This window comes from Phyllostomus hastatus, unplaced genomic scaffold (assembly GCF_019186645.2).
Source record: "Phyllostomus hastatus isolate PE091 unplaced genomic scaffold, TTU_PhHast_1.1 phas_contig_551, whole genome shotgun sequence".
In the NCBI taxonomy this organism is placed as follows: Eukaryota; Metazoa; Chordata; class Mammalia; order Chiroptera; family Phyllostomidae; genus Phyllostomus; species Phyllostomus hastatus.
In genome coordinates, this window is record NW_025333909.1 from 4,823,738 (window position 1) to 4,848,215 (window position 24,478).

Below are 24,478 nucleotides of genomic sequence, written 5' to 3' on the forward strand. Positions count from 1 at the left end.
GTGAAGAAGAATTAGATTTGAAGAGCAGCAAGCAGGATGCCGATGAGACCCAAGGCAAAACTTCCTGCCAATGAGAGGCATTGGGTACTTGAATAGCTTTCTAAGAAGGTTGGGGACATCCTTGCGGCAATGATTCATTAAAAAAAGAAACGTTCGTCTCTTTGGGTATTGCCAAGAAACAACGGGTCGACTCAGTAGCCTTTCAAATATCTTTTAAGCCCTGGAATTTCATCACCAGCAGAGGAACGCTTGGCCGAGGAGTGCTGTATGCTAATTCCCTCCCAAACGCAGAATGCAAAGCTGCTTCTCTGGCGCAGGCCAGCCCACAGAATTTTATCCCTCTTGGTGGGATCACCTCACCCTGACACTGTCTACCAGGTCTACCCGAGCCTGCACACTTCAGGCCCCGACCATCATTCCTGCCACCCTGGCAGACCAAATTCTGCTTTGGTTTTTTTTAATCACCTTATAAAAATAATCCCTGACAGCCCCATTCCACCGCATGCAGACACAGCCTCTAAGCGATAATCAATACCTTCGAACAGCTCACGGGAATAGCAGGGAGAAGAATATGTTCCCAAGGATTGCAGCTTCCAGGGAATTTCAATGTCTGATTTCTCTGATGCTGGGATTGGGTTGAGCTGACACTTTGCCACCCTTCACACTTATTAGTGCCACTTGAAAGGAAGGGAGAAGGCACATACTGCTGACAGCTTCTTTTTAATCAATTTTTTTCCTGGAGATTTTTTTTTTTTTTTACCAGAAGCCCAAGTTTGCAGCTCATGTCTGGGAACTTGCTTGCGTGTGGTTGTGATTTCCTCCTCACGGACCCCTCCCCTCACAGCCTGGTTGTGTAATACCCAAGGGCCTGTTTCAGTTTACCATCAGATGATTTAATCCAGAGAAGCTGGAGAAAACACAAAACCGCAACGTGACGGAGGCAGCAAGAGCATCTATTTAAGAGCTAAGGAGGCAGACTCCTGGGACTGGGAGATCAAATGTGGAGGTGGATGGGTTTGTTACTTCTCTGCCTTCTTGTCAGTAGGCAGCATGGCAAATGAACTGTATGAAAAGGATGGCATTTCCTGACGCCACAGCCCCAACTGAGATGATCAACCTGTAATCAGAATGGGGTGCTGGGCATTAGGATAATTTTTAAAAATTGATTGTTGTTGGAATACAGTTATCTCCATTTTCCCCCCACCTCCCACCCTCAATCCTATCCCCCCCTTTGGCTTTGTCCATGGGTCCTTTATACATGTTCCTTGACTTGCCCCTTCCCCTTCTTTCCCACATATCTCCTCCGTCTCCCCTCTGGTCACTGTCACTTTGTTCTTCATTTCAATGTCTCTGGTTCTGTTTTGCTTCCTTGTTTGCTTTGTTGATTAGGTTCCACTTATAGGTGAGATCATATGGTATTTGTCTCTCACTGCCTGGCTTCTTTCACTTAGCATAATGCTCTCCGGTTCCATCCATGCTGTGGCAAAAGGTAGGAGTTGAGATGAGTGACATGTGCCCTTTGCTCTTGCCCATTCAGAGGGGACAGATATGTTCGACGCGGAGGGAACAGTGTGAGCAAAAGTTCTGGAGGAATGGAAGGCAACAGCAGGCCCATGGGCAAGGGGTCAGCGGGCAAGGGTTGCACTTTTGGGGACATGGCAAAAAGGAAACAAACACGTGCGGTGCACGTAGCGCAGAAGAGGCAGAGGGTGAGGGCTCTGGCTTCTGAGAGGGCTCTTTCCTTCATGTGGTCTGACTGGATGCTTTCAAGCAGCCACATGAGGTGGGCCAAACAGGAAGCACTGTATTAGCCCGTTGTCCCAATGAGGAAACAGGTTGAGAGTGGTTAACCTATTGTCCTCACCATGGCCACGGAGTACATTGGTAGCAGCGGTGGGTCTAGAACCCAAGCCTTCTGAGATTCTCACCTCCAAAAAATTTGAAGGCTGCTGGTTTCTCCCTGAAAGGATTGTTGTTCTGTTGTGGTTTGGTAGTTAGCACGTGGGCTTTGAAGGAGTCTGGTCTGGATTCACCCACTTTGGCACAATTGCCTCCCATTTCTCTGACCTTGGCTTTGGGAGTAATAACAGTAGATTCCTATTGTGTTGCTGTGAGGATGAATAGGAATATGGATGCCACACAGAACCTAGGGCACACAGTCATAGTCAAGATAATAACTTTTACTTATGTAGAGCTATAGTGTGATGTGTACTTTCCTCTGCACTTTAAAGATTTCACTTATTTATTTTTAGAGAGAGGGTAAGGGAAAGAGAAAGAGAGGGAAAGAAACATTGATGTGCGAGAGATATATCTATAGCTTGCTTCTAGCACGCCCCCTACTGGGGACCTGGCCCACAACCCAGGCATGTGCCCTGACTGGGAATCGAACCAGCAACCTTTTGGTTCACAGCTCAGTGCTCCATCCACTGAGCCTCACCAGCCAAGACACTAAGCACTTTATATATGTTCATTTATATAATCTTCACAGCATACAAACGACGTTGGTACCACTATTATCCTCATTTTAAAGATGAGGAAACTGAGGCACAGAGGGTCTATGTGAGTTGCCCAACATCAACTATCAGCCAGCTTGGTGAGCATAGGGGCTACATTTTTTTCCAAGTTTCTGTTTGTTTGTAAAGTCCCATGTGACAAGAAAGTCTTAGAATAGAATTGGGCTAGTCCTGCCAGGTACAGTGGGTGGACCAGATGACCGTGAGTAGTCTTAGCCCTGGTCCAATCTCTCTCCTTTTAGCAGGTGTTGCCGTCTAAAAGTAATCCTGGCCATCTTTGTATGGATGGCACTGGCCCCTTTTTATAGCTTTCTTTCACTTCATACATATTCAAAACGGACGGTGGCACATTTTCCTGGTGTGCCTCAGGTTGGGGCATGGCAGACTAGTACCAGTCTCACCTTTCTGTTGCTCCAACAGGAAAGGCCTGTACAGCTCCCTCCCTCTGAGGACTTCCTGTCCCAGCCCTGGGCCTCCTAGGGATCTGTGCTAGTATGTGGGTCTCTCAAGGAGGAGTGTTTAACTAAGTTCCAAGGTATCCCTGGGGTGGAGTCTGGAGTCACAGTGGTATCCCTGAGCTTTCTTTCGGAGGTTGTATTATTAGAAAATATTCCCAGTGAGCTCTCCTTTTCCTTTTAGTACCTTAGACTGGGGGAAAAAAAAAAGGATATGCTCGAGAGCATCATTTCCAGCTACCCCTCTCTTTGGCTCAATGCCCTGCCTAGACTGTTTGCTTGTGATTGTTTCTGGGGTGACACAGCAGCCCCCATTTCTATTAGCAATAATCACACCTCTAATAAAACTCATTGGCTACGATACTGCCACTGCGCAAAGCCAGCAGCCCTCATTTCTAACCTTGACTTCAAGCTTTTGGGCGTGAGGCTCAGATCTTAGCATCAGAGTATCAGGGCAAGGAATTTAGACGTCATCCTCCCGCACCTCATTTAACAGCTCAAATAACAGAGTCCCAGAGAGAGGAAGGGACCAACCCTCCAGTAATCTTTGGCCTAGAGACAGCATCATGCAGTGATAAGAGGGAGCGCATTTTCTGGACCCGCACAGTTGGGGTTTGGTTGTGGGTCTGTAGCTAACTGGCTGGGTGACCTTGGCTGATCACTTGACCTGTCTGTACGTCGGACTGTACAAAGAGAGCAAGGATATCTGTGTCCCAGGGCAATGGTGAAGGTCAGAAGAAATAGAATTAAAAGTATGTAACACAACGTCTGACCAATATAGGTGCTCATTAAGTATTAATGCCTCTGAGTCCTGGACCACTGCCTTCTGTCTCCATTTTCATGTAGGCCCAGGAACACCCACCTGTGCCCATGGCTTCAGTGTGGTTTGCCTGCTGTTCCAGGAGATCTGAGCACACCTGTCCTGGTCTCCTCCACGGAAGGTGTAAGGTCCTTGAGAATAGCTGCCAAGTTAGACTTGGCAGCTGACAGACACCCCCACATACCCTGGACCTAGCAGAGTTACCATAAAGAAGGAGCCCTTAGAAACGGTACAACTGAATGAGTTAGAAATCATGTGTCTTAGTGGTTTTTGTGTGTCTGATTCTACATACCAAAAAGGAGAAGTGGTTTCTGGCCTTGTGTATAATAACCAAAGGAGCACGTGATCGTGAAGTTGCCTATTTAATTAATAGATTTTAATGAACTAAGAGGAGAACAAAAAAAAAAAAACTCTTTTAAGGGGGCAGGTGTATTCTCTTTCCCTCTATCATCATCTCCTTGCTGTCCCTGTCCCTTTTTTTCTCATCTGGGAAGCAGACAGACTTCTACCACTTGCTCAGACTTATCTTCGAGTACAGGAAAGAGTCTAGCAGACTGGAGCTGGGAGGAAATGCTGGGGCGGAGAGGGAGATCTATAGAGAAAAAGAGGGAGAATTAGAGAATGAACCTCATGGCAGCTGGTGCCCCTAAGGCCAGAGGACAACTGGCTACCACATTCCTAGAAGGTCCTGGGGCTTTTTCCTCCTCAGGGTGAACAAGCGTGTGAGTCTTTGCAGCTGATAGAGCCTTTCAAGGATTCCCAGGAGTCCCTCCCTGTGTATGTCCTTTCCCGGCAGTCCTTTCTGTTCTCCTCCTGCCCCAGACTGCACCCAGCGCCTCTAGGTGCCTCCAGGCAGGTGATGGGTCCATCTCTCCTACCTGGCTGCCTCTCACTGTCACATGTCCTTCCCAGGGCGAGGACATCCTAGATAGGAGCTCGGAGCTGATCTACACCGGGGAGATGGCCTGGATCTACCAGCCATATGGCCGCAACCAGCAGCGGGTCTTCTTCCTGTTCGACCACCAGATGGTCCTCTGCAAGAAGGTAATCCCACCCTTTCCTTCCCAGAGGGATATGGGCACTTCCGGGGGCACCAGCCTCTCCTTCTTCATCATCCCAGCTCTCAAGAAAGCGGGCTAAAACTGGTGGGTGAAACACAGACCGGAGATGGGCAGCAATTTCATATCGGGATCACTGGTATGGCATGAGTATCCTAGACAGAGCTGGCTTATGGGCAGTGAAGCTCTGAAATTGGTGCATTTTTGTCTTAATATTGTTTTTTACCATTTGCCCCGCTGCCTTGCATGGGGATCCTTCTCACCATCTTCTACCCAGAAACATTTAAGTATTTCTATCCCCGTTGGTGAATAGTGGCTTCTCTGATCACTCCCCCCAATTTTTACTTCAATGGCTCTGGCCACCTGGCCTCTCATGGCCCCAGGAACCAACAAGGGGTCCCCTACCCTTTCCTGACAGGTATGTACTTTTGTGGTACAAAAATTTCCCGGGTCCTTACCCATTTTCTACACAAGGGGTATCACTTCCCTGTAACTGTCAACTGTGTTCTTCTCCACCCTCCACTCTCTGTGATGCGTTTCAAGACAGGCCATACTCTTATCGTTGACCTCTGGCTGACTCAGGGTGAGTGTTGTTTCCTTGGTCTCTTACCTTTGGCAGGCAGGAGGATGGCACATCTGCTCTCAGACTGAGCCAGCCAGATGGCATGCTGCTGCCCTTGCGTCCTCCCTCTGCATAAGGTTCAGACCACCTTTGGTTCCAGAGAGTGGTTGTGGGAAGGCTTTGGGACCTGGAAAAGGAAAAGAGGAGGGAAAAAAAAAACCAAAGAATGCTTAGAGTAACTTTTCCAAATGTGTTGACCTACCCTTGGCTCTGACTTCGTCATCCAATCCCTTTGTTCTTGTCCTCATCCAGTGGTAAATGTGTCTAAGGAGGAATGGTGAGTCTTGAAACACCTAGTTTAATGTTGTTATTTTCTTTCCAGCCTGAGACATGAACCACACATGTACTTTTAAACACCCTGTTCTCTGTGTGTGGCATGTCTTGCATTTAATCTTTGTCTGTGTGTCTTTGACGGTGGACTGGGAGAAGAAATTGAGTTTTGAGTCCAAGTGCCTCAGGGTTGGGGATAAGCTTGGAATGCCAGCTCTGGAACTACTAGCTGGTTAGTCCATGGGTACACTAACCCCCTTCATCTGGAGCTGACTCTGGAAGAACTTGCATGATTCTAGAAGTTGGCCAAACACCCAGGCCTCTTCTTAGCTCCCCTCAACTCTTCCTATGACTTCTATGAAATCGGAAGACACGATTTTTGAGAGTTAATTCCTAAGATTCATTGCAACAACTTCCCCATTCATGCAGAACTTCCTCATTTTGTATATTATTATGCAAAAACTTGCCCATTTTGTACATTGGAAATTGGGGCTTCCTGAGCCACTTAAAAATGTACAGCTTGATTTAAAGTGTGTATGTATACACACACACATATATGCATTTATATATGTTTATTAATTAAGTGGCCATTATAGTAGATGTGAAGATACCAGTGGCTTCTAACTATGTGATCCCTTATTTAAATTTTTCTGTCCTCCCTCTTTTCTTAAAAAAAATATTTTATATTTATTTATTTTTAGACAGAGGGGAAGGGAGGAAGAAACAGAGGGAGAGAAACATCAGTGTGTGGTTGCCTCTTGAGCACCCCCTCCTGGGGACCCAGCCCACAACCCAGGCATGTGCCCTGACTGGGAATTGAACCTGCAACCTTTTGGTTCATAGGCCAGCGCTTAGTCCACTAAGCCACACCAGCCAGGGCCAGTTTTGTAACTTGAAACATTTATTTTTCCTCAGTGTCAAATCAGATTGATGGTAGAATTTTTCTCAGGAGCCTTTTCGAAGAACCACCTGAGTTAGTAGGAAGCAGTTAAGTACAGTCTTAAGAGCATGGCTTCTAGGACCAAACAGGATGGCACCAATTTCTTTTTTCCCATGAGCTGCTTGACCTTGGACAAATTCTCTGTGCCTACTATTCATTCTTTCATTTGCAAAACAAGCATCATCGCCGTGTCTACGTGCAAGGGAAGTCGAGAAGGTTAACTGAGACAATATAGTTGCAGTGCCTGGCGCATAGCAAGTACTTAGTAAATATTAGCCATTGATTTGATTAGTGCATATTTAGTGTTTCTAATCATTTATTCAGCAAATTTTCATTAGGAGGCAGTATACAGGTTAGACAAGCATAGATTCTAGACCCACACAGCCTGGATCCAAAGCCCAGCTCTGCCATTTAGTAATTTTTTAAAGATTTTATTTCTTTTTAGAGAGAGGGGGAGGGAAGAATAAAGAGAGGGAGAAAAACATCAATGTGTGGTTGCGTCTTGCACACCCCCTACTGGAGATCTGGCCTGCAACCCAGGCATGCGCCCCAATCAGGAATCGAACTGGCGACCCCCTGGTTCACAGGCCAGCACTCAGTCCACTGAACCACACCAGCCAGGGCCAATGTAGAATGTTTTATTCCTGGAAAAGTTTCTGAACTGCTCTATATCTACAGTTCCTCATAAAAAGGGGTTATAACAGTACATTCCTTATAGAACTGTTGTGAGGATTCTTTAAGTTATGAAATGCAAAGCATTTAGTTATCAAGGAATGCATAAAGAAAATGTGATACACACATAATGGAATATTGCTGAGCCTTAAAATAGAAGGAACTCTTGCTATTTGCAACAATATGGATGAGCACTAATAAAATAAGACAGACAAAGACAAATACCATATGATCTCAGTCATATGTGGAATTTAAAATAGTTGAACTCGTAAAGAAAGAAAGTGGAATGGTTGTTAACGGGATGGTGGGGGTGGAGGAAATAGGGTGATTTTGGTCAAAGGGTAAAAACTCTGTTATGCAGGATGAATAAGTTCTGGAGAGCTAGTGTACCAGCACGGTGATTGTAGCTAGTGATCCTTTGTTGTATTTTTAAAATTTGCTAAGAAAGGAGATCTTAAGTTTCCTCATCACAAGAAAGGTGATGGATATGTAAATTAGTTTGATTGTGGTGGTTATTTCACATTGTATATGTATATCAAAACATCACATTGCATACCTTAAATATATACCTCAATAAAGCTGGAGAATAATGCAAAGCATTTAGAATAGTGTTGGGCACATACTTTGTGCTGTTAAGTGTTCACTGCTGCATTGTTGTTGTTATTATTTTGTTATTAATAAGTATGCACTCTAGCCATGGCTGATGTAGCTCAGTGAATTGAGTATGAGCTATGAACCAAAGCCTCACTGGTTCGATTCCCAGTCAGGGCACATGCCTGGATTGCAGGCTAGGTCCCCAGTAGGGGGCGTATGAGAAGCAACCACACATTGATGTTTCTCTCCCTCTCTTTTTCCTTCCCGTCCCCCCTGTCTAAAAATAAATAAGTACAATCTTTTAAGAAATAAGTATGTACTCTAGATACTGGAATAAAATAATGAGAAGGAAAAATCCAGTCCCAGCCCCATGTGCCTTCCCTGGGATCGGGAGAGAAAACCTGGCTGACACAGGCCAGGGGGTAGTCACATGGACCCCCTCTAAAAGGGTTAGGAGGACTTCATTGACAAGCAAGCAAGGCAGACTGCAATCCAGAACAGTTGCATTCCCCAGATTGCAGCATCTGTCATTTGTACAAAATGTCCCACGGTATCTTACTAGATGCCACGAAAACCCAGTGAGTCTAAATTCAAACAGCTTGCAGCCGTTTCAATTATGTAATGTCAGGGATGGGGGCAGGTTTCTCGCTGGAGCCAGGGCTAGGGCCAGGGTGGCTGTGTGCAGCCTGTCAGGGCGCTCCTGGAGAAGTGCTAGCTTCCTTCATATCTTCCATGTCAGGTTAGTGAGAGGGAGCATGAGGGGGGCTGGTGTATTATTACAAACAACCCCATTTAGGCCGGGAACTTGGTGGCAACCCGGATAGCATCTGTGGTGAGCACCTATTCACCACATCACTGTGGAAGCACTCATTCTGCCATTAACAAAACGGTGTGGGGGCAGCCGGTCCCAACAGGACCGCAGGTGAGCAGGGCGCAGAGAAGTTAGTCTCCTTTCTGTGAGCAGAAGTGGAGCAGAGAAACCTCTGAGGCTTTGCCAGCTGTACTTCTGTGGATGACCCCTGAGTGAGGCAAGAGCGAGGGAGCACTGTGCTCGGCACAGCTTACATGAGCAGGCAGAGCTCAAAGCCGGGAGACAGAACAAATGCAGCTCACCATTGTGGTAGCTGAGTGTCAACTGTGCGAGGGTGTATAGTCTGCTAGCATTCAAAAAAGGGAGACCAGAGCGAGGACCTAGGAGGTGCAATCAGGGAAGGCTTCTTTAGGGAGGAGGAATGTGTGAATTTGACCTTGAAGCCTAGAACTATTGAATGGGAGGCATTGTTGGGGCAGAGAGGACACATTAGTGTGAGCCCAAGTAGGGATCTGTGATTTGGGTGAGCCGGTGGCAAACCACCCACCGCCACCACCACCACTCCTGCCCTGAAAGGGTGTGTGGGATTTCCAGGGATAGTGCGGTAGCTACATCAACCTTGAAATGCTCAGAGTTAACTTTGCTTTGATTTCTTTTCAGTCAATATGTCACTTACTTTGAAAGTTCACATGAACTAAAGGAGGCAATGGGATGTTAAGGTTTATCGAAGGGGTTTTAGAACGGCACCACCCTGTTTATGGGGCACTGGCGTCATGCCCTGCTAGCTGCATGTTTAGATTTGAGCTGCACAACCATTTTCCAGGATGATCATCCTAGTTTCATAAACCAGGACACTGAGGCTCATAGAAGTTGAGTGGCTTGCCCAAGGCCCTACAGATAGTAGGTTGAGCAGCTAGGACTCAAAACTCAGCTTTGGACTAACTCGATCTTTCCACTGTGTCCTGCTGTTTTGTGGCCTTACCTACCCTTTCTGATTGGATTTTCTGAACAGTGGATCATTCTTAATCATTTCTATCACATCATAATACTTGGCTTTATGACTAAGCGGGTGCCTGCAAACTCATATTCAACCCTCTGGGGAGTCAGAAAGAGCCGGCAAAGGGAGAATTTTAATGACGCATCTCTCTAGCCCTGTTCCCCTGCCACAGAGGCAGAACTGTCTCTAGTTGCTTGTTATCCTTAAATACAAAAAAAAAAAAAAAGAAAAGAAAAGAAAATAACCCTCAACCACAATAGGAGGTTCAGTTGATGCTTTTAATTTAGCTTCAAGATCGTGTTCATTCTTTCCATTTTTGGAAATCAGTAAAGGTTTTGAAGGCTGACGATGATTGTGACGCATCAACTCAGAGGAGAAGGCAGCTGCAGGCTGAAGTGAGGGAGGGCACACGGTGGAGGCTGGCTGTGTTCTAGCGCGGTGGGCACTCACCTGTGTGGTGCAGACCTGGACTCCTAGGTCTATGTGTGTTTGTATTACATCTTGGAAGGCAGGTTTCCAGCCTCTACGAGATCACACTACGTTCCATGGATCCATTCTCACCTTGTCCTGCTTTTGTAGTGAGGTTAGCCTGACAGGGTCCGCTTTTGATGCGTATTTCCCCCCAAGCATTCCTGAGGATGCGGAAGTCAGCCCGTGGTAGCCACCCTGTTCTTTCGGCCAGACCGAGCCTGTCCACCCTGAGCCTGGTAGAAGGAACCGAGGCTGTGAAATAGGCTCGGAGCCACGTTGGCCCACGCTGTGCAGCTGACCTCTTCCTCTTGTGTGAACTCGATGTCAGGGGCACCCGACAGATCAGAGCCCATCTGTACTCACAGCCTATTTCTGTGAATGATCATTACTGGAGCAAACAGAACAATGGGATGGTTATTTTCTGCCAAGCAATTCAACCACATCTGTATTTTCCAGCCCGATGCTTCCAGATTGACAGAGCTGTGTTGGGAGTCCTTAAGGACAGCCTTCCCCCGGCCATCCCCGGAAAGCCCAGTCCCCTGTGCAGTGTGAACACTTAGGATTGGGGAAGGGCCCGTCTGACATTCTGAGTATAAGCACACAGGGTGAGGGGGGGAGAATTGGCCAGAAAGGGTCCCTGCCACTAACAGAGGACATCTGTCAGGACAGGGTTCCCTGGGGTCCTCTTTGGCCAGACTCAGCCGCATCACGTGTCCCAGCATTAGGTGTGCCCTCAGGGGAAGCTTAGCACTGTGCTGAAAGGAAGAGGGGCTGATAGGCCACTCGGAGAGAGCCTCGTCAGACCTTGCATTCCATAGGCCCACAGATCACTTCATCTGTCTCTCTGTTTGTCTTTTTTTAACTTAAGAAATATTCGACATTCAAAAAGATACACAAATAATATAGTGCGCATGCACAGACTTAGTATCCAATATAAGAAATATTTTTTTAAGATTTTATTTATTTATTTTAGAGAGGGAAGGGAGGGAGATAGAGAGACACACACACACATCAATGTGCGGTTGCTGGGGGTCACGGCCTGCAACCCAGGCATGTACCCTGGCTGGGAATCGAACTTGGGACACTTTGGTTTCCAGCCCGTGCTCAATCCACTGAGCTACGCCAGCCAGGGCTCAATATAAGAAATATTTTTTATAGCCTTCCTCCTCTCCTTCTCTGCTTCTTCCCACCCTTCCTTGCCTCTTCCCGTTCTCCTCTTTGTACTGTCTTGAATTTCCCATGTGTTATTGTTGTATTTTGTATAGTTTGTACATATGTATGTATCCTGAAACCTCCTGTGTCGATTTTTTGTTTTGAAACCTTATATAAGTGGAATAGGTGTAGATGAGATATAAACTATATAGAAATAACATCAAGGGAATGATGAGCATAGGATTTGAGATGGAGGTTGCCTTGGCGTCATCGCTTTTGGATTGGGCAATGGGGTTCCCTAAAACTAAATAAAGTATTACAAGTAATTAAGCAAATCCATATATAGAAATAAGAACATCATTCATGGACACATGATGAGTTTCTCATGGACCGACAGTGAGGATGAATCCACTTCTGTGCACTCAGGAGCAAGACAACAATGGTAGCAACTAGCCAGCTCATAATGCACCTCTGAAAGGCTTGCAAATATTCAGAATAGGAAAAGCCTTTGCTAGTAGTGCCTGTGTGGCTCAATGCTCCCTGCTTCCCATCAGCAGTCTTGCAGCCATGTATGAGGACTGATGTTGGGGTCTGAGACACAGCCTTGGGATGTAGGACAGAGACTTTGCCTAAGAACATCTGATTAACCAACCTGTCCACGTCATACCACTAAGTTAACCTGTCCAAGTTTTGATGAAACCAACCCCCATTGGCTGCCCAAAACAGTGGCACCATTAGCATCCATCCTGACGTGCCTCTGTGCCGCCTCTCCTGGGACCCTCTCTCTACATCGCTTTCACAAAAGCCTTCTCTTCCTTCTCCCCTAGGACCTGATTCGGAGAGACATCCTATACTACAAAGGCCGCATTGACATGGATAAATATGAGGTAGTTGACATCGAAGATGGCCGAGATGATGACTTTAATGTGAGCATGAAGAACGCCTTCAAGCTTCACAACAAGGAGACTGAGGAGGTACATCTGTTCTTTGCCAAGAAGCTGGAGGAGAAGATACGCTGGCTCAGGGCTTTCAGAGAAGAGAGGAAAATGGTACAGGAAGATGAAAAAATTGGTAAGTGGCCTGAGAAAGACGAATATGGTTTATAAAGCACAGAGAGGATTTGAAATACTTTTCCTTGCTCTAGAGGCAGAAGGAAGATTTCTATTGCAAACCGACTTAATCCACTTTGTTGGTTCCCTATTGTTAGGCGCTTATTGATAGATACCAGTAGTTTCCATCAAGTCAGGGTTAAGTGAGTTGCAGGTCGGCTTCCTCTGCCGTCTCACCGCTAGATAAAACTATAACACTGAAAGCAAACCTCAGACTCAGTTCTCTCCAACATACAAATATTGATTAGCAGACCAATGCAAAAGCACTCATACAGCCTATTCTGTAATCTCAGTGCAGTCTCCGTTCTATTCTAAGATAGATGCCAGCATCTTTGAAAAGGTGAGTCAAGGCAGGTTTGGTAATATTAGAGTGATACTGTATTCAGCGAACTCTCCAGTCAGTCTGGTGATAGAAGCCTCTGATGAGGGCCGACACACAGCACCTGTTTTTAATCATAAATGTTAGGCTTCTTTCTGAAGGGTACAGGCTATGGGACTTACTGGATTCTTATACCCAGGTTTGGTGAGGGTTAAGATGCCTGTAAGACATTTGTGGTCACCTAACATATCAAATAACATTCACTTTACCAATCTGTACTTTTAAAAAAAGATTTTGCCCTGGCTGGCATAGCTCAGTGGATTGAGCGCAGACTGCGAACCAAAGTGTCGCAGGTTCAATTCCCAGCCAGGGTACATGCCTGGGTTGCAGGACATGACCCCCAGCAACTGCACATTGATGTCTCTCTCTCTCTCTCTCCCTCCCTCCCTCCCTTCCCTCTCTAAAAATAAATAAATAAAATCTTTTAAAAAATTATCTTGATTCTTTGGAAAATAAAATGAATTTATAAAAAAAGATTTCATTATTTTTTTTTTAGGGAGATGGGAAGGGAGAGAGAAAGAGAGGGAGACAAAAATCTATGTGAGAGGGAAACATCAGTTGGCTGCCTCTTGCACGCCCCCAGCCAGTGACCTGGCCCACAACCCAGGCCTATGACCTGACTGGGAGTCAAACCAGCAACCTTTCTGTCCTCAGGCTGATGCTCAACCCACTGAGTCATACCAGTGAGGGTCCAATTTGTACTTCTTAATCCCTTCACCTTTTTCACCAAGGCCCCCAAACTCCCTTCCCTTTGTAAACCATCAGTTTGTTCTCTGTATCTATGAGTCTGTTTCTATTTTGTGTGTTTATTTTGCTCTTTAGATTTCGTATATAAATGAAATCACATGGTATATTTCTTTCTTTATCTGACTTGTTTCACTTAGCATAATACCCTTAGGTCCAAAGATACTTTTATAGAAATAGAAAAAAATAATCGTAAAGCTCACGTAGAACCAAAAAAGACCCATAATAGCTAAAGATAGCTTAGAGAGAAGAACAGAACTGAAAGCATCACACTTCCTGATTCAAAATATATTCCAAAGCTACAGTAGTTAAAAAGGTATGGTATACCATAAAGACAGACATATAAACCAAGGAAATAGGAGAGAAAGCCCAGAAATAAACTCACACATATAGGTCAACATGTCTTCAATAAGGGTACCAAAAATATGAAATTAGTAAAGGATGGTTTCTTTAAAAAATAGTGCTGGGAGTAGTGAATATCAACATGAAAAATCATGGTAAAATCTTTTTGACTTTGATTTTGGCAATAATTTCTTGAACATGATACCAAAAATCTAGGAAACAAAGCAAAAATAGACAAATGGGACTAGATAAAACTAAAATACCTCTGCACAACAAAGGAAATATCAATAGAATGAAAGGGCATCCTATGGAATGGGAGAAAATATTTCAAACCATGTATGTGATAAGAGGTTAACTTCCAAATCATATAAGGAGCTCCTACAACTCCATAGCAAGAAAACAAATAGTTCAGTAAAAAATGGGCAAAGGAGCTGCACCAACCTTTCTGTTATTTCATTAATTACTTTTTGCCATGCAATTTCTTTTCTTCTGAAACTTTTCTTATATCTATGTACATTTTCTATTGTAATGTGTTATCTTTTGACTATTTTTTTTACTTTTCTTTGTATTTTTGCTTTGGGTTGTGAAATATTTGTTGCCACCTCACACCATATTTTATTCAACCATTCTCCATTTAATAGCCTTTTAACTCACAGCCTTTTTTTTTTTTTTTTGCCCCTTTGTACTGTGAAATGCATCTCGGTAGCTACGTTTTTGTCCAAGTTTCTGACTACTTTCCATTTTCACTTTTCAAGGCTTGTGATATATCTTGCCAGAAATAAATATGCTTCCACAAATGTACTAATTTAGACATTTAAGAAAGGTCTCTGTTTCTCTTAACCTAATCATGTGTTTTTTATATTTATAGGCTTTGAAATTTCTGAAAACCAGAAGAGACAGGCTGCAATGACTGTGAGAAAAGTCTCTAAGCAAAAAGGTAAAGCTGCCTTTTACCAACTTTCCCTCTCCCCCTCCCTCCTCCCCTGGCCCCACTCACTCTCTTTGGGAGGCTGGGAAGCCATAGACTAACGTGCCTGCATGTTCCTAGGCTTATTTCCATGCTGAGGTTCACTTGGGGTGGTGGGGAGTGCCTGGGTTCTCAGGTGTCCATGATTACACACCGCAGATGGTCTTAAAAGTTTAATGCTGAGGAATGACTAGGGCAGGGGTGTCAAACTCATTTTCCCCCGGCGGGGGCACATCAGCCTCGCAGTTGCCTTCAAAGGGCCAAGTGTTATTTCAGCTCCTTAACAGTTAGGGAGCAGTTCCATGTATACAGTCCTAAAATTATTTCAGCCCTTTGGAGGCAACTGCGAGGCTGATGTGGCCCCCCGTGAAAATGAGTTTGACACCTCTGGACTAGGTAGGGTTAAGGTAGTTATGTTCAAAGGTAGCTCAATGGGTACAGGAAAAAAAGGAAGCTGTTTTCCTTTTTGCTTAAATAAACGAGAGAGAAAAGCTAAACTTAACTAAAACTTTACAGACTGGTGCACAATAGAAAAATATGCAGAATTTATTAATAAATATAAATATGCTAGGGAAATGCACACCACTTTCATTGGTTTGAGGACACATGGCATATCGAGAATTCCAAATCAGAACAAAGATTTTCACACTGAATCAAGAAAATTCACATATTGATTCTGTTTCTTTCTCTGTGAACCATCAAGTACTTACAAAGGAAACATACCTTGAAAATCAATTTGAGTATAAAACGAAACCCCATTTTCCCATTCTTGTGAACTAGACAAAATTAAAATGCTTAGGTGAACAAAAGGAAGGAACCACCTTCTATTTGCTTGAGGGCCTATTCAATCCCAGTCCTTTTACATAAGTTGTTCCATTTTATCTTTATAGCACCCCTAAAAAGGTAGGCATTATTAGCCCCATTCTGTAGATGAGAAAACTGAGGATCTTCTGGGTGAAGTGACTCTGAACATAAGTCGGCTTGACTGTAAGTCCCCACCTCTCCCCTCTCCACCCCAGGGTTCTGTTCATTCTCCATTTAGAGAAAGAACAGTTCACTTGTTTTGGTCTCGCCTCAGTTGTTAACAAATGCTATCGTCCCTGAGAACCACTGCCATGGTCGCCAGGGGTGGGCAGACTCAGGCAGACCTCACTTTGCCCAGGCCCTTCCTTCTGCTTTCTCAGTGGGCGCTGATTCAGAGTGAATCACCACACAAATTGATCAGATGCAAGTCGCCCGAAATTCCAGCAGTCACATAAAGCACCCTTAATTATTCCTGATGACACTCTTTTGCATTGAGGAGGCTACATGCCTGTGCGTATCTGATTTCCAATTAAGTAGTGTCCCTAGCTGGAGCCCCTCTAACTAGACATGACCATCCTTTTAACTGCTTATTGCTTCCTGCCTTTGGGAGGCTCTCATTGGCTCTTTTTCTCATCATGCAAATGTGGTTCTCTTTAGATACGAAATTAAAGGTAACCACTCCTAACCTCTTCAGGCTGAAAACGTGAGGGACAGCGTTAGAAAGCAATCTGGAGCTACTGTCAGTAAAGATGTGATCTGTATGAATAGGAGAATTCTGCGAGAGAATAAGCCCCTTCTTTAGACAGACATATGAGCAGAAAAGAGCCCCAGGCAGGTGGAAAAACCTCAGGCTACAAAGGAGCTACTTTCCTAGTGGCCTGCCTCTGTCTTTAGGAGGCTCTCGCTTCCTGAGCATCTTTCACTCCAATTTCCTGCACTGTCCTCACCACACTGACCTTCCTGATGGAATGGTGCCCCTTTACCTCAGCCCGGGTTCCCTTAAGCTCATCTGACACTGCCTGGTCTTTTCACTGAGAAGCCTTACAGCTTGGGAAAATTCCACAAAGCAAGCAACTAGAAACCAGTCCCGTTTAATCATACCAAGACTTTGTGTCAGTTTCCTTCCCCACCCTGTCTAGTCTCAAGCCTGGCCCGTTTAGGTTCCCTCTTCTCTCCCAATGCCTGACTGAACCCTGCTTCACCCGAACAGCTTTCCACCTTTCATAGCAATCTCAAGACTTCAAAGAAACTCATCTATTTCCAAACCTCCAAGAATTCCTATGAATTTCATCCCTCATTTCTATTTCTAGTCTTTAAGACTCCTGGTCCAGGGCTGTGGTGACTGATATATTTTGAGACTCAAAGTTACTACACATGAGGAAGTACTTGGCAAATTTAGTAATTTAACAGTTATATCATATACACGGGAAGTGCAGGAAAGGCATTCTTTCGGGTACCAATGAAAATTAGCTTCTTTAACTGTTCCAATGGCCCCTACCTGAAAGGGATGGGGAAGCACTGTTGTTAAGATGTCTCTAACACAATGTAATTGGATAGCTGATTATTCTAGTGACCCTTCTCAACTCCACCTGTAATGCTGTGGGGCTTTATCAGCTCAGTCTACTGCTCTGGCCGACAGAGCCTAGGTCCAAGGAAGGCCTTTTCATTTTACATTGGTCTTTCACACTACCTTGGTTTTACAAATTGCTACATAACTTCTTGAGAGCTTTGTGCTTAACTCCTGATCCATCAAACTATTTCAGTCTGTCTTCATGAAATTCCCTAGATCCATGAGCACAGCCCCCATCTCCAGAGGTTTTGGGGTCAACCCAAAATCACATTAGCCCACTAGAAGTACAAAAAATAATCTTGAAAATGCAGAATACAGTTGGAGTCATCAGTCTACCCTGATTTCAACACTAATCATGTAGGTACAGTAACCAAGAGAGTGTGGTGTTGGCAGAGGGATAGATATATCCACTCAGCAGAACAGAATAGAGAACCCAGAAATAGACCTACACAAATTCACACAACTGAATTTTGACAGGAGTGCTAAAGCGATTCACTGAGGGACGGATGGCCTTTTCAATAAATGGTGCTGAGACAACTGAACTTCCATAGCAGAAAAAAAAATTTTTAAAACCTAAAATTAAACTTACACACTATAAAAACGAACTCAAAATGGATAATGGACTCAAATTTAAAAAGAGAAAATTTTAAAATTGATAGGAGATGATTTTTAGGATCTAGGGGTAGGCAGAGAAGTTCTTAGACTTGATAACAAAATCTTGAACCACAAAATGAAAAATTGATAAACTCTAGACCTCATCAAAACAGAAAAGTGTGCTCTGTGATGGACCATGTGAAGTGGATGAAAAGACAAGCTACAGCACAGGTGGCAAACACGAGGCCCACAGGCCCAATCCGGCCCTCCACCTTGTTTTATCTGCCTGGCACCTTGTTTCTACCCAGTGGCAGTGCAGAGCTCTCGCTTAACTGTTAAGCAGTAGTTACATGTACACAGGCCTAAAGTAACATTCGGCCTTTTGAAGGCAACCGCGAGGCTGATGTGACACCCCTGAGCTACAGGCTAGAAAGATATATTTGCAAACCATATGTCCGATAAAATACTAGTATTTAAAATATATAAAGAACTCTCAAAACTCAACAATAAAAGAAACTGCCTGTTCAGATTAGAAAATAAACAAAAGGTAAACAGATATTTCATTGAACAGAGTATATGGATGGCAGTTAAACACATGAAAAGATGTTCAAATTGATCATAAATGACTGGAGAAATACAAGTTAAAACCACAATGAGCTAGTACCACATATCTATTAGGAAGACTAAAATAAATAATAATAACAACACTGAATGCTGAAGGATACAGAAATATTGAGTCATTTATACCTTGCTAGTGAGAAGGTAAAATGGTACAGCCAGTCAGGAAAAAAGTTGGGCACTTTCTTAAGAGATGAAATATATAACTACCATATGACCCAGCAATTACACTCTTGGACACTTATCCTAGAGACGTGGAAACTTATTCCCACATAAAAACCTCTAAACAGCCCTGGCTGGTGTGGCTCAATGGAATGAATACCAGTCTGAGAACCAAAGGGTCACTGGTTCGGTTCCTAGTCAGGGCACATGCCTGGGTTGCAGACCAGGTCCCCAGCAGGGGGCACACAAGAGGCAACCACACATTGATGTTCTCTCCCCCTCTTTCCCTTCCCCTCTGTCTCAAAATAAATGAAGAAAAAATCTTAAAAACAAAAAAAAAACCCTAAACAAATGTTCGTGGTAGCTTTGTTCATAATAACCCAAACTGGAAACAACCCCAGATGTCCCTCATTGGATGAGAATTAAGCAAACGGTGGTACATTCATACCATGGAATATTACTCTTTTGGAATATCAGTAAAAAGGAGCCAGATATTGGTACATGAAACAAACTGGGTGAATCTCAAAGGAATAATGCTGAGTGAGAAAAGAAAATCACTAAGGGTTGCATAATGTGTGACTCCATTTATATAATGTTTTAATATAATTTATAAGTGGGGGATAGAATACTGGTTATCAGGGGACAACTGAGGGGACAGGGACAGGAGAGAAGTAAGCATGGCTACAAATACAATCAGAGTAGAATAAATAGAAAAGAATGAAAAAGAGTGAAATAAACCTATGCAAACTATGGGATAAAATTAAGAGAAATAGTCCAAATTATATAAATTATCAAATTATATATAAATTTAAACTATATATAATATGATATAAATTATAAAAATATAATTATACCGATTAAATTTATATAAATTATAAATTAATAAAATATTAGCATTCTAGAAGTGGAAGAGAGGAGGGGAAAGGGACAGAAAGCTTACTTAAAGAAATAATGGCTGAGATTTTCCCAATTCCAGGCAGGTTTATGAGGCTTACTAGTTTCCAAACAATTTCAACCCAAAGTGATCTCCTCCAAGACACATTATAATAAAACTGTCTAAAATCAAAGACAGAGGAAGAAGGTAAAAATTTGCAAGAGGAAAAAAATCCTTGCATCCAGGGGAATTCACGTAAGGCTGTTATCAGATTTCTCAGCAGAAACCTAGTAGTCCAGGAGAGAGTGCAATGATATATTCAAAGTAATGAAAGAAAAAACTGCCACCCAAGATACTGTGCCCAGGAAAGTTGTCCTTCTGAAATAAAAGAAACTTTCCCAGACCAACCCTGCACAAAAAAAGGTGAAGGAGTTCATCACCACTAGACTTATTATATTACAAAAAATGCTGACAGGAATGTTTCAGGCTGAAATGAAAGAACACTAACCGATAATGTGAAAACATATGAATATAAGCATACATGTAAAAGTGAAGTATATAGTCTAATTCAGAATAACAATATGGTAGTATACTTAAATCTAATATAAATGATAAAGAATGAAAGGGCTAAAAATAACTATAGGTAAATTATTTGGTAATAGATAATAAGATATAAGCTGTGATGTCAAAGACATAAAACATGGGGTAAAGTAAAAAGGTAGAATTTTTGTATATGGTCAAAGTTAAATTATCAGTGCAAACTAGACTGTTGTAACTATAAGATGTTTTATGATAGCCTCATTGTAACAACTGAGTAAGTGCCTACAGTAGACACACAAAAGAAACAGAGAGGTAAATTAAAGCATAACACTGTGGAAAATCACCAATCCATACAGAAGGTAGCAAGAGAGGAAGAGTGGAAAAAAGAAACTATAAGACAGCCAGAAACTAATTAAGATGGAAATAGTAATTCTTCACCTATCACTAACTATTAAAACGTAAGTGGATAAAATTCTCCTATCAACACACATAGAGTGGGTGAATGGCTAAAAAAATAAAACAAGACACAACTATATACCGCCTACAACAGAATCAGTTCATCTTTGGGAACACATATAGACTTAAGTGAAGAGATAGAAGAAGATATTTCACATAAGTAAGCCAAAAGAGGGCAAAGGGAGCTATACTTGTATCAGAGAAATAGTCAAAAACTCTCACAAGAGACAAAGAAGGTCAGTATATATAATGATAAAAGGGTAACTCATGGAGAATATAACAATTACAAATATATATGTTCCCAACATTGGAGCACCTAAATATATTAAGTAAATACTAATAGCTCTGAAGGAAGAAGTAGAGAATGATATAATAATAGTAGGGGAATTTAATACCCCAACAACAAGACACATCATAATTAAGAGAGCAAAGGTTTAAAGACAAAGAGAGAATCTTAAAAGCAGCAATAGAAATACAGTTAGTTGCTTACAAGGGAGCTCCCATAAGGCTGTCAGCTGATTTCTCAACAGCAACACTTCAGGCCAGTAGGGATTGGCATGAAATATTCAAAGTGATGAAAAGCAAGGACATGTAGCAAGGACTACTCTATCCAGCAATAATCATTTAAATCATTTTAAATGACTTCCATCATTTAAAAGTAATGGTGAAATGAAGAGCTTCCCAGAGAAAAAAAATGCTAAAGGAATTAGCACCAAACCAATATTACAAGAAGTGTTGAGGGGCCTGCTTTAAGAAGTAGAAGAAGAAAAAGTATGTATCAATAATTGCCTTAAATGTAAAGATATTAAATATTCTAATCAAAAGACATAGGGTAGCTGAATGGATAAGAAAACATGACCCATATATGTGCTGTCTATACGAGACCTACCTCAGAACAAAAGATACACACAGACTGAAAGTGAAGGGATGGAAAAAATATTCCATGATGATGGAAAGATAAAAAAGCTGGGGTAGCAATAATTATATCTGATAAAATAGACTTCAAAACCAAGGCCATAACAATACACAAAAAAGGTCACTACATATTATGGAAGGGATCAATCCAACAGGAGGGTGTAACACTTGTAAACATATTGCACACAATACAGGAGCACCTAAATATATGAAGAAAATCTTGGTGGATTTTAAGGGTGAGGTCAACAGAGATATAGTCATAGTGGGCAATTCTGACATCCCACTGATATCAGTGGATAGATCATCCAGACAAAAAATCAATAAGGCAACAGCGACCTTAAATGACACAGTAGACTGGATGGATTAAAAAATTTTTTTTATTCATGTTCAAATATAGTTGTCTCCATTTTCCTACCACTACTCTCCTCCACCCTACCCACTCCCACTTCCCGCCCTCAATCCTACCCCCGTTTGCCTTTGTACATGGGTCCTTTATACATAATTGATATTTATAGAACACTTCATCCCAAAGTAGTAGAATATACATTCTTCTCAAGTGCACATGGAATATTCTCAAAGGTAGACCACATATTAGGACACAAAATAAATCTCAGTAAATTTAAGAAGACTGCAATCATATCAACCATCTTCTTTGACCACAATGGTATGAAACTAAAAATCAGTTACAATGAAAACCTGTAAAACACTCAAATGCATCGAGGCTTAATAACATGTTATTAAACAATGAATGGGTGAACAATGAGATCAATGAATACATCAGAAGTACCTGGGAACAAGTGAAAATGAACATATAACAACCCCAAATCTATGCGACACAGCAAAAGCAGTCCTGAGAGGGAAATTCATAGCATTACAGGCATAGATCAAGAACGAATATTCAAAACAAAATCTAACCCTGCACATAAAAGAACTAGAAAAAGAATGAGAAACAAAGCCCAAAGCAGAAAGAAGGGAATAATTAAAGATTAGAGAGGAATTAAATGACAATGAATTGAAGAACTTGTTCTTTGAAATCATGAACAAGATTCACAAACCATTAACCTGACTCATCATGAAACAAAGAAAAAATATCCAAATAAATTAAATCAGAAATGAAAGAGGAGAACCAACAGACACCACAGAAATAAAGTGATTGTAAGAAAATACTATGAATAACTATATTTCATAGTTGGACAATCTGGGTGAAATGGATAAACTACTAGAAATATACAGTCTTCCAAAACTGAATCAGGAAGAATCTGAAAATCTAAATGGACTGATTATCTTAATGAAATTGAAGCATTAATAAAAAAAAAACTACCAGCAAACAAAAGTCCTGAGCCAGATGGCTTCACAGATGAATTTTAGTAAACATCCAAAGAAGAGCTAACACCTATTCTCAAACTGTTCCACAAAATTCAAGAGGAGGAAAGGATCCCAAAGCTCATTATATGAGGTCAGCATTATCCTAATTCCAAAACCGCATAAAGACATTACAAAGGAAGTAAGGCCAATATCTCTGATGATCATTGATGCTTAAATATGCAACAAAATATTTGCATATCAGATCCAGCAATATATTAAAATGATCATACACCATGATCAAGTGGAATTTATTCTAGGAATACAAGGTTGGTACAATATCCACAAATCAATAATTGTGATACACCACATAAACAAAATGAAAGATAAAAGTCACATGATCGCATCAATAGATATAGAAAAAGCATTTGATAAAACCCAGTACTCATTATGATAAAAACTCTCAGGGAAGTGGGAATAGAGGGAGCATACCTCAATATAATAAGCACCATAAATGACAAATCCCAAGCCAACGTCATACTCAATAGGCAAAAATCTAAAAGCATTTCCCTTTAAATCAGGAACAAGACAGGGATGTGCACTTTCACCTCTCTTACTCAACACAGTACTGGAAGTCCTAGCTATAGCAATCAGACAAGAAAAAGAAATAAAAGGCATCCAAATTGGAAAGGAGGATGTAAAACTGTCATTATTCTCTAGTGATATGATATTGTACATAGTAGACCCTAAAGAGTCCACCAGAAAATGACTAGATTTACCATGATTTGGCTGAACAGCAGGGCACAAAATTAATATTCAGAAATTAGTGGCATATTATTATGCAATAATAATGAACTACTAGAAAGAGAAATTAAGATAACAATACCATTTACTATGACAACCAAACAAAAAAGAAAAAAGAAAAGGTGCCTAGGAGTAAATTTAACAAAGGAGGTAAACTCCCATACTTGGAAAATTATGGTACTAAAGAAAGAAATGGAGAAAGATACAAATAAGTGGAAGCATATACTGTGTTAATGGATGAGGAAAATTATCGTCCTTAAAATGTCCATACTACACAAAGCAATCTACATATTTGACACAATTCCTATTAAAATACCAATGGCGTATCTCAAAGATCTAGAACAAATATTCCAAAAATTGATATGAAACCACTAAAGACCTCAAATAGCCTCAGCAACCTTGAGAAAGAAGAACAAAATAAGAGGTATCACAATACCTGGTATCAAACTACATTACAAGACCATATTAATCAAAACAGCATAGTACTGGCATAAAAACAAATACATAGATTAATATATACAACAGAGAGCCCAGGAATAAACTCACACCTTTGTGATCAATTAGTATTGACAAAGGAGATAAGAACATACAATGGTATAAAGACAGTCTCTTCAATGAGTAGTGTTAGGAAAATTGAACCGATATTATAGATGCAAAAAGGTGAAACTAGACCACCAACTTACACCAAACACAAGAATAAACTCAAAATGGATAAAAGACTTCAATATAAGTCGTAAAACTGTAAAACCTAGAAGAAAACATAGGTAGTAAAATCTCAGACATCTCTTGTTGCAATATTTTTGATGATATGTCTCCTAATGCAAGGGGAGAAAATGAACAAATGGGACTACATCAAACTAAAAAGATTTTGTACAGCAAAAGATATCATCAACAAAATAAAAGGGGAACCTATTGAACGGGAA

The 24,478-nt window shown here is 41.9% G+C and overlaps 1 protein-coding gene across 3 annotated transcripts in view; it reads left to right on the forward strand.

Annotated features, from left to right (window-relative positions):
• Positions 1-24,478, forward strand: part of ARHGEF9 (Cdc42 guanine nucleotide exchange factor 9) — a 127,662-nt gene that overhangs the window by 94,777 nt on the left and 8,407 nt on the right. For all 3 annotated transcript variants that reach the window (XM_045847473.1, XM_045847474.1, XM_045847475.1), the window contains exons 7-9: positions 4,701-4,832; positions 12,203-12,446; positions 14,818-14,886. In XM_045847473.1, coding sequence (XP_045703429.1) covers positions 4,701-4,832; positions 12,203-12,446; positions 14,818-14,886 — 445 coding nt within the window. The remainder of the gene's footprint in view (positions 1-4,700; positions 4,833-12,202; positions 12,447-14,817; positions 14,887-24,478) is intronic.